Raw genomic sequence first — 11,706 nt, 5'->3', positions numbered from 1 at the left:
AAATATTTTGCATATTTGCAGATCCGTTTTACATTTGCAAATGTATTTGTGAGTTTTGCAAATCTTTTAAATGCATTTGTGGATGGTTTACATTTACAAATCACATATTTACACCCAATATTATTGTTATGTTCACACAAATCTAACCCCATAGTACAGTAATGTTTTAACCTATATCGTGCATTAATATTGTATTTTCTAAACAGGTTGTGATCTTTCATTTGGAGATAACAGTGTTAGTAATATATTGTGAGGAAGTGCACACTGACCTGAGCTCCAGGGGTCTCTTTGTTCTCCTCCATGCTGCTCTCAGTGCTCCTTCTCCGGCTCTGTCTCTGAAATAATCAACACAACTACAGCTGACACAAAACAAGACAACTCAAGACAACCGACAGACACAACAAAACTAATCTACAGCTACGTCTTCGGTTAATAGCAGAGGTGAGAAGTAACTAAGTACATTTACTAGGGTTGAGAACCGAAACTCGGTTCCAGATGAGAACCGATAAGAAATACATACATGGTGGAATACAGGGGGGGACTGGCCATCTGTGTGTTCTGGAGAATCACAGAGCGACCGGTCGTCAGCGGGCCGTTGACGGCCGGCACCGCCCTTAACTTTATTTAAACGGCATCATGTAAGTTGCGCTGACAGGCGACAGAGGTCCACAGTTGCCCCGCAGCGAGGCTCCCCCGCCCCCTCCCGTGGACAGTTCACGAGCTCAGTCACTTCATAACACCAAAGATGGATCGCTGTAAACGCTCTGAAGGGAGGCTCCACTACACTAAATATAAAAAGACAAGGCACAGTGTAATGCCTGTGGCAAATTAATAGCTTGCCACAGACATAGCTCAGTTGAAATAAACCACAGCTATTGTGTAATACATTTGTATTGCATGTCTTTTTTTTTATTTGTAAAAATGTCATCTAAAGCTTAAAAGAATAAAGATATTTTTGTTCTCTAAACGTTTGACCCTCTTTCTTTCATAATTTTGGAATGGAAACGGGGAATCGATAAGAACGAGAATCAATAAGCAGAATCGATATATTTCAGAAGATACCCATCCCTAACATTTACTCAAGTACTGTACTTAAGTACTATTTAGAGGTACTTGTACTTTACTATTGAAAAGGAATCTAACAAACAGCGTTGATATCTAGGTTGTCTCCGATACCGAGCTCTGATGCTGATAATGCTCCGGAAAACGGCCGTCCTACCTTTAGGACTAACCCCAGAATCTGAAAGCAAAACACATTTTAGAATTGAGATTTCTTTAAACTTCAATTAAAAATGTGCAAATGTAATCTATTAACTGAAACAAACTTAACAAAACGGTCTGTATTGTCTCTAAGATGTGTTGCTCCTAGATGTTGGACCTAAAATCATCACGTCTGTACACAGTTCACTCATCCTGTGTGCATTGTTGTCCTCAATCGTTGTAACCGTTGTCAAGGTGTCAAAACAAACAACACCTTCTTAGAATTGTGGTTGGAACTTTTAAGCTTTAGGCCCCGGCCACACAAGGACGAAAACCGCTAAACGCATAGGATTAACGCAAACGCAAAAAAGCTTCCGACCACACGCAATATTCACCGGATAGTGTCTGTCCACACGAGACCGCTCCGTTTAGCTCCAACCGCTGGAGAAGCTGCAGTACATATGCAGGAGCCTGTATGTGGCGCTGTAACTTCCTCCACAAAAGCAGCGAAGAAGCATGGTTGTCATGGTTGCCCTTCTGTTTATTCTCCGCGGTTGGAGCCGAGGGAACCGGGCAGAGTTTTTCGCCAGTCAACGTGTATTAAAGTTTAAATCTTCCTGACAAAATTATAAAAGTGCCGGTCAAAGGTCTTCTTTGTTATTTATTGAGCTTTAAAACAAATGAATAACGACTCGATATAATATAATAATAAAATACACGGAGCCTCTCTTTTTCTTCCCTCTCTTCGGACAGCGTCAGTGTCTGTCTCATACAGCAGCTGATCCAGTAATGAGTGACCCGGCCGACAGTAAACATAATACACATATTTATAACTAGTTTAGGTAGTTTGAGAGGTAATTAAAATAGCTAAGGGTGATGATCTGACTTGAAGTGTGTGTTTTGCTCAGTTCACTGCTGCATCACAGCGGGAGGAGGTGCAGGTGGGGAATATTGTTACAAATACCAGACAATTAAAATATCGTGCTGTGCGCTTGAATGTACTAACAGAACTTCCAAGAAGTCTAAAATTATAATAATATACATGTTAACCCCGATCACAGGTGTTTGTGTGCTTGGTAGCTTAGCTTGTTACTTATTAGCCAGCTAAGGACGTAACCCTTTATACATACATATACATTTTAGTTTATGATTCAGCCTTGGGTAAGACTTTTATAGTCTATGGCTATGACGCCCATAATGCTAAACGGGAGCAAATGTTAATAGGGGACCCAATTATCCCAGTGGTGGCCGCCGGAGCTAACGGAGCCGCAGGGGGCTAGCAGCTCCAGCCGGCGTCCCGGAGCTAGCCCACTGCGGCTCCGTTAGGTCCGGGCGGTGGAGTCCGTCTTTTCTCAACGTGTGAATGACAAGCATTAAGAATAACAAAATATAGCTAATTCTCTTGCAGATCGTCTCATTTGATTATGAATGTAACGTTTATATAGGGGAACTACACTGTTAGCAGTAACTTGGTATGCATGTATTTCATGTTAGCTTAGCTTCTTAGCCTGAGCTAGCTCTGTTTACTTCCAGTTCGGAGGCAGCTGGTCCCGCCTCGGCTCTGCCTCTTTGCCCTTATTTGGAGCAGGCGGGATTAGACTCTGACGTCACAGTCGAGCCGTTAGTGGCCGACTCCGCTACTAAGGGCTTCACGGCAACTCTGCAGAATCCTATGGGTGACGTCACGGACACTACATTATATATACAGTCTATGACTTGAACGCATCAAAGCTTTGTGATTGGTCGGCGTGACCCCATGTGACGGGGCGTGGCTGGTGGGCAGTGCACTGACCTTGTCCGTGTCAACAGGAGTGACAGTCCGCCCAAAATATATAATGTTCACTCCGAGCAAGCCCCCAGGAAGTGCGCCGGACTCAGATGAAAATATTCGTGCTGGCCAAACGGCGGTACTACACTTCCGTTTGGTTGCCAGGCCCGGAAACACTTTTTCCCATTGACTTACATGGGGAAAGAGTGGTCTGTAACTCGTTGGATAATTTTTTTTAAACTAAATAAACTACCCAGTATGAACACTTGTATAGCCCTTATTAAAAACATGCGTTCCTCAAGTTGTAATAATGTGCTAATAACGTTATTCTGAGAGTTATTTCCCTCTGCATTATGAACGTGCATCTAACCCACGGGACCGCGCCGCCCGGCACGTTCATGTTAAGTGTTCAGCATGGTCCCGACCAATCAGAGCATACTGTGCTCACAGGGAGGGTGGGGGCTGGAGCTATTGGAGCTACAACGAGCCGTTAAAGGCAGAGAGTGAAATTCAGTGAATACAATACACGTAGTTTACAGAGATGCTGTTTGAAAAACCAATGTGAGTTGCGTTTATCTTTACCCATGGATGCACAATAAGAACGGACCCATATCGTCTTAGTGCCAGCCCACGGAGCTGTAATAATGGATATATTGCACATGTTTGCTATAATTCATTATCATACTACATGGGCTGTATGATTAAATCTTGTACCGTAAATGTTGTATTAAATAAAGTTAATATATAGTATATATATATATATATATATATATATACAGTGCAATCATTCTTTCATGCTAAATGAAGCTCTGTTGCTTGGATATCACTAGATCCTGTTACAGCGTAATATAAGTACATAACGATTGATGTGTACATTAGCATAATCACTAGCTAGCCGCTAGCTGCTAACTGCCGCCTCGTTAATATCAAATCCATCATAATAAATCATTACCATGCTGTCATGAACGCACGGTGCTGTTACGTGTAGGCAAATTGACGTGCTTGATGTGAACGAGCATTTTGGTTAAAGTTCCGCATGCGCTATGAGCGCACATACGGGTACTTCTCAGGCATGCCGGGTAATCTGTGACGTCTCACTCTCTCAAAAGTTGGGCCATGTTATCATCATGCGCTAATGAGCAACTCTCATAGGAATGAATGAGGCCCCGCCTCCCACGCTGTATCCAGTTCTTATTATACATCCATGACTCCGAGTGGGAGGATGATTACTTTTGTATCTATTCCAATTTAAAGTAAATAATAATAATACGTTTTATTTCAAGGCGCCTTTCAGGACACCCAAGGTCGCCTTACAGTGCATTTAAAAGTTAAAACAGCTAAAACAAAAACGGAACACAAATTAATCAATCATTAAAGTCCATCTGTCTCATCTGCAATGCGCCGAAGAAGGGTTATTTAGGAGCGGCATTTCAAAACAGTGCACAAACGCTACGAGACGCAATTCCCTCCTAATTCTGCCCTACACTCCCAAAAGGGGAGGGGCCTGAAAGGACAGCTAAATGCACAGCAGTCCATTTTCACCAGGCCCAACAACAAGAGCAAGGCTGCTACCAGAGCATCTTATCGTGTCAGTCACGTTCATGCGAAGTCTTTCAAAGACGGCGAAGTTGTGAAAGAAGCATTCCTGGAGGCTGCCGGCGCGCTTTTGGGGGACAGTAAAAAATAACAGAAGCATTTCAACAGGTTTTTGATATAATAAAAACTCAAGTTAGATACCGTTATTAATCAGCTGTAAGTTTTAGTTTGTTTGAACTTATTCATCATAATTATTGTACAAAATGGTATAAGAATGCAAACTTAAATTGATTATAGTCTATTATCAATTCAGGTTAAGAAACTAGAGTTGCTTGCATCCTATTTTAAAAAAGGCATTTCTTTTTATACTCTACTAAAATGCAACAAAAAAAGAGTTTGATTCTATTAATTTTGTCTTTTTTTATTGCACTTTGGCAGCAGATTCCTGAGTAGCTTCAGATCTGAGTTTTCTTATTAGTAAGCCTCATTTATACTTTTGTAGCAACACTATTTTTACATAATGGAAAATAGAGTCTTTTCTTTTTTCCTGTGTCATATGTGGCAGCACTGTTCAATGTTTCTTGAAAACATTACCCACTGTAGTGACGTGTGAATAAACTCCAACTCTGTATCAACAACACTGTTGTGTAACTTCAGTTAAATACTTGTGTAGATTAGAAAGAGGTAAAATAAAGGATCTGCAGTATTTTAGTAGTATTAATCGTACAAAGGTCAGTTTTATACAAGTAGAAGTGTGTATTTACCTGGTAGTAGGCTGTCAGTAATGGCTACGTCTCTTTGGACTGGTAGATCTCGGCAGACTGGCAACTTTAAAAGTAGCTCTCGGTTCAAAAAAGGTTGGGCACCCCTGGTATAGGGCGTACACACACGGAGCCGTTTGACCCCCCCAGAGCGTTGCGTATGCCGTTCTATCCACCTTGGGACCTGTCTGATAAGACATTATTGAGATTTATTACATGGCTTAGTTGAATACTCGATTATGATTGGTCAATTCAGAACACGTGACATGTTGTTAATCCAGAACAGACAGACCACTGTCAAGGATTTATTGACCGTTGTTAAGGACGCTCACATCTGCACAAACAAGTCCGTTCGTTTTAACTGTATACAGTTTGGCCGAAAAGCAAACTGCATGCAGATCAGACTCCTGATCAGCCTGTCGGTGTTCTTTTCCCCATAATGACGCTAAAAGTGAGGTCTGTCACGGCCACTTGAACAGCAGGTCTGTCAACACTATTTCCATTTAATGCTACTTTGTACTTTTACTCCACTACATGTATTGAACAGCTTTAGTTACTTCACAGATTTGGATCAATGATGTGAAACATAATCAACTCTTAAATCAGACTTTAGTTCCACCTGGAGTAAATTCACAAGCTACCGTGCAGTGTGTGCACACACACAACACACACACACACACACCACACACCACACCCAACACACACACCACACACACACACACACACACACCCACACACACACACACACACACACACACACACCCACACACACACACACACACAACACACACACAACACACACACACCACACACACACACACACACACACACCACACCACAACACACACACACACACCCACACACACCCACACACACCACACACCCACACCACCACACAAACACACACACACACCCACACACACACCCCACACACCACACACACACACCACCACACACACACACACACACACACACACACACACACACACACACACACACACACACAATTTACCTCTCTCTCTCTTCCTCTCAGTCCTTTCTTCAGTCTTTCTTCTCCTTGATAAAACACTGCCGTTAAACACACTAATCTCCCTTGAATGCCTTTACTTATGTTTACCGATTAGCAACGTCGTATAAAAATCTACGAACAAAGAACGGGAGGCAACAAAACACGGTTCAACGGATAAAACGGATAAATCACCCTCCAAGGATAAACTAAGTATTTGTATGTGTTTTAAAAGTCTCTTAAACACATTACATTAGGTATAAAATCTGCGTCAACGTCTGTTAGCAACGTCTAGCTGCTGAGGACCGGAAGCTAGAAACGAACCACCGCAATGCATCATGGGATTTTAGTTTTTCTTTTAAACTCACTTTCTCTCTTTGGTGAAAAACGGTATTACAATAAATAATAATAATAATAGTAATAATATATATATACATATATATATATATACATATGGGACTGGTATGGCGGATTTTTAAACGTTGGGGAAAATGTTTTTGTTTGTGATCATAGCCTACATTTGTTTTCTATTATTATAGGTTTTGATATAATTATTGATCATCAAAGTGTTATCAAGCTGGTAAGGGTGCAGCTAGTTTAATGACTTTGTAATCCATTATTATTATTATTTACTATGGATATGGGTACTACTCTATCATATCGTTGCGTGCATTCACCTACTGAGTTACGTAAACGTAGTCGGCCAATCGGGGCGAGCCTACTCACTACAGCAGTTGAAGGACTGCTTAACAGAGATTAAATCCTGAGCCAAAACGTCCTCACCCTCAATGAGAGTAATACCGAGGTCTTCTTTTTTGGACCCCAACCAACAATCTCCCCGTTGATATTCTGGGCCCCTCAATAAAATATCCTCCCCTCTGTTATGAACCCTTGGAGTGACCTTCAACAGCGCCTTTAAATTTGATAAGCAGGTTAGCACTGTAGTCAAGACCTGCTTTTTCAAAATACGACTATTGGCTAAGACCAAGTCGTTTTTATCTTTTAAAGACCTAGAAAGGGTTATCAACGCCTTTGTTACCTCGAGACTGGATTACTGCAATGCGCTGTATGTGGGTATGGACCAGGCCTGAATTAGACGCCTCCAGCTAGTTCAGAATGCAGCTGCACGTCTTCTCACATAAAAAGCGTGACTATTCTGGCTTCATTGCACTGGCTTCCAGTTCGGTTCAGAATAGATTTTAAACTCCTTTTATTTGTGGAGGCGTGTCGGCTACTTCACGGTTATCAGACATAGACTAACACGTACAATCTACAGTCACTCTTGCTTTTACCAAAGATAAAAACATGTTTGTGAGTTGCTGACCGGCTGTACTGTTTACTTTGTTTGTCCTGCTTTTGTAGATCGACATTTTTGCCTGCCCCACAATAAAATGCAACAGCTCCCACTTTCCTGCACTCTTTTTCTTGTAGCCAGCACCAAAAATAAAAGCAGTGTCTGTAAAAATCTCCCCACAATCTAAAAACACAGTTTTTAAAACATTAAAAAGAGGTTTCAGTCTGTGACAGTTCCAGGTAGCATGATTGTCTCTTTGTCTGTGCAGAACGGACACCTCGGTATGATCTCAAACAAACACATTTTCCCAAGGTTTAAAATCCGCCATACCAGTCCCATATTTGTATATTATTATTATTATTATTATTATTATTATTATTATTATTATTATTATTATTTTGTTGTAATTCATATTTATTTTAATACCGTTGTTCACCACAGAGAGGCAGTGAATGCATGTTTAAAAGAAAAACTAAAATCCCATGATGCATTTGTGGCGGTCCGTTTCTAGCTTCCGGTCCTCAGAAGCTAGACGACGTTGTACAGACGTTGACGCAGATTTCATACCGAATGTAATTTGTTTAAGAGACTTTTAAAAACATACAAAGACTTAGTTTTATCCTTGTAGGGTGATTTATCTTACCGTTAAACCGTGTTTTTTTTTGCCTCCCGTTCTTTGTTCGTAGCTTTTTATACGACGTTGCTAATCGGTAAACATAAATTGGCATTCAAGGGAGATTAGTGTGTTTAACGGCAGTGTTTTATCAAGGAGAAGAAAGACTGAAGAACCAGGACGAAGAGGAAGAGAGAGGTAACGTGTGTGTGTGTGTGTGTGTGTTTGTGTGTGTGTGTGTGTGTGTGTGTTGTGTGTGTGTGTGTGTGTGTGTGTGTGTGTGTGTGTGTTGTGTGTTGTGTGTGTGTGTGTGTGTGTGTGTGTGTGTGTGTGGTGTGTGTGTGTTGTGTGTGTGTGTGTGTGTGTGTGTGTGTGTGTGTGTGTGTGTGGTGTGTGTGTGGGTGTGTGTGTGGTGGTGTGTGTGTGTGTGTGTGTTGTGTGTTTGTGTGTGTGTTGTGTGTGTGCCACACTTTGTTTGTATACTTGTCCTGATTTAGAGTTGATTATATTTCACATCATTGATCCAATCTGTAAAGTAACTAAAGGTATTCAATACATGTAGTGGAGTAAAAGTACAATGTCGCATTACATGTAAATAGTGTTGACAGACCTCTGTTCAAGTGGCCGTGACAGAACCTCACTTTTACCTCACCTACCTCTATTAAGCTTACCAGTGATAGCACATGCTAAATTGGCTATCATTTCGTTTGATGGAAAGGATGTACAGTGGGGCAAAAAAGTATTTAGTCAGCCACCAATTGTGCAAGTTCTCCCACTTAAAAAGATGAGAGGCCCGTAATTTCATCCTAGGTACACTTCAACTAGAGAGACAGAATGGGGGAAATAATCCAGGAAATCACATTGTAGGATTTTAATGAATTAATTGTAAATTCCTCGTAAACATGTTGTTTCTGCAGATGTTTTAAGAGATGTGAATGACTGGGTTTGGGCAGTAGATAGGCTCTTTGACCCGCCAGGACACAACTTACATTTAACTAAACGTTCTTTTCTTTGTGCTCGACAAAAGTGAAATAGTGAGAAATCTCCAGGTGAGAAACTAGACTTGAGCTCCGCCGCCATGACAGTCTGTTAGTAAACAACACAAACACGCCCCACAGCCCGTCTCCGCATGTGACACAGGATAAGTACATTTACTCAAGTACTGTACTTAAGTACAGTTCTCATCTCTGTTCGCGCCTGCTGTTGACTATATAAAAAAACTAACGGAGTAACGCACCATGTAGTAACGGTAACTGCGTTACTGAATTTAAAAGTAATGCGTTAGAGTACTAGTTACTGCCAACGATAACGGCGTTACAGTAACGCGTTAGTCCCAACACTGCTTACCACACATGTGCAACTAGACAGAACATCCTGAACTCTTGACTTATGCATTTTAGAAGGTGCAAGCAAAGCATAAAAGTTCCAACCACAATTCTAGGAAGGCGTTGTGGTTTTTGACACCTTGACAACGGTTACAACGATTGAGGACAACAATGCACACAGGATGAGAGCGAATTGTGTACGGACTTGATGATTTTAGGTCCAATATCCAGGAGCAACACATCTTAGAGACAGTTGTTTCCTGTTCACACCGCAGCGGAGCTGGCACTTTCCCTCCGAAAACCGGTTCTTCCCAAGCTCCAAAAATGGTCGGTCTAGAACAGGGGTGGGGAACCTCCGGCTCCCGGGCCGTATACGGCCCTCGAGGTAACACACGCAAAAAAGAAAACAATTTAAGAAATCTAGACCGCAAAATAATTTAATTAACTAGTGCCTGTTTTTCCTGGCCAAGGTTAGGGTCCTTGAACACAACACGAGCCTAAGTGTCATCACGTGGTATATGTCTCGTCTGACAGGGGTGCAGTTCTGAGGAGAGCACCAGAACGCCGCTCCTGGGCGGGACCTCACACAAGCAGTACCCATAAGGAGCCGTACACTTGCCGCAGTTTTTGCGTGGCTGTGTCTTTAGTTGTAAGGCCAGTGGTGATCTGTTCATCTGTCATACTGATCATACAGTCAAACTTTGTTATTAGCATCTGGTTAGCTAGCTATGCTAACGAATATAAGAAGCTTTTTCTACAACCAGTGAGGTAAAGGCACATCTTTATATGATCATTAGTTAAAATATAAGAGAATAAAGTAAACAGGTATAAAATACAGTATATTACAGTAAAAAAAAGTTGTTATTAATAAACAAGAATACAGTTTGAAATGGGAGTGATTTGGTAAAATATCCAGAAAGAAATCTGCTTACAGTTCTGTTTCATATGGATGTTGAGAGATGTATCCATAGATCTCTTAATGTTGCTCTCAAAGTGCACCAGATTGATGCATTCAACTTCAACATTTAAAAAAACAAACTTAAATCATGTTTACATGGATAGGAAACTAAACACATTGGCACACATCTTGTGTCCATATCTTTCTGTTTTGTTGGTCATGCCACAACCGTGCACGTGCAAGTCATGGTAAGATATCTGGATTAAGAGGTTGCTTTTTCTTTGCACAGCATGAAAGAAAGGCGAAATGAATGGGCTGTGATTTTAGTATTTTTAAGCAGAGGTCAACCATTTATACGGCCCTCGGAGGATATTGAAAAAATGTAAATGGCCCTTGAGAGGAAAAAGGTTCCCCACCCCTGGTCTAGAAGCAAGAATCGCATACGTCACGCTTACGTCAGAGGCGGGAACGGCATTTGAGCTAACAGTTTATGGCGATTACGGTAAATAAAAGTTGTAACAAGCAGTAGCGCTGAGCAAAGTCACTAGAACGCAACCACACACTAAAGTCAGGCAACACTAACCAGGCTTAGTGTGATTCTGTTTATTTGTACCTTACTTTGACCATCCGTTCGCTGTTATTGATCATTGTGGAGAGAGGCAGACGTTTTGTTTTGTATTATAGCAGCTATCGGATGGAATCAATAAATGGGCTGCACAGGTCGTCGTGTCCGACTATCACAAGTAGAATCATAATGAAAAATACTCGGGTAAAATGTGCCTGTAGAAAACGGCTTATGCCACAATAGGATAGCAACAAGTAGTCAAGATAGTTAGTTTAGCTTCGGTTGCTATGCGAACATCACCCATTTTATACCAGAGAAACTTTCATAACAGCGTTGTGATGCCAAATGGCAGGCAGCACTGCAGCGCTCGGTAAAATGCCGCTAAAACACATTCATAAACAATTAACCACGGCACTCTGGAGAAAAGTATATGGGTTGAGAAGTAGTTATTTAATTGAATCTGGCTTTGTATGATTCAAAGTAACACGACACCACCCAAAGCAGTCCCCCATTGTTGTTGTTGTGAGCGCCGTTGGGGAGAAAATCAGCGACGTAAACGGTGATGTCATGGCACAGCCAGCACCAGTCGGGCTCTGGGCAGTGTGAACAAAACGGGGGCTAAAAATAAAAAACGGGTCCGAACCAGAAGAGCCCTAGCCCTAGGTTCACTTGGGAACCTGTTGCTTTTGTACTTTGACCTTGTGGCCATGTAAAACTTTTGTATCTTTCTTTTGTTATTT

The 11,706-nt window shown here is 41.5% G+C and overlaps 1 protein-coding gene across 1 annotated transcript in view; it reads right to left on the bottom strand.

Annotated features, from left to right (window-relative positions):
* LOC117441813 (putative zinc finger protein 66) overlaps nt 1-5,449 on the bottom strand; it is a 31,587-nt gene extending 26,138 nt beyond the window's left edge. Inside the window, exons 1-2 of the mRNA XM_034077831.2 lie at nt 5,269-5,449; nt 270-335 (exon numbers count right to left, since the gene is read on the bottom strand). Coding sequence (XP_033933722.1) covers nt 270-302 — 33 coding nt within the window. The 5' untranslated portion in view covers nt 303-335; nt 5,269-5,449. The remainder of the gene's footprint in view (nt 1-269; nt 336-5,268) is intronic.
* Nucleotides 5,450-11,706: the final 6,257 nt, after the last annotated feature.

Source organism: Pseudochaenichthys georgianus, unplaced genomic scaffold, assembly GCF_902827115.2.
Source record: "Pseudochaenichthys georgianus unplaced genomic scaffold, fPseGeo1.2 scaffold_200_arrow_ctg1, whole genome shotgun sequence".
NCBI classification, from domain to species: domain Eukaryota; kingdom Metazoa; phylum Chordata; class Actinopteri; order Perciformes; family Channichthyidae; genus Pseudochaenichthys; species Pseudochaenichthys georgianus.
The sequence above is the reverse complement of the archived record's forward strand: the minus strand, read 5'-3'. Positions and strand labels throughout refer to the sequence as shown.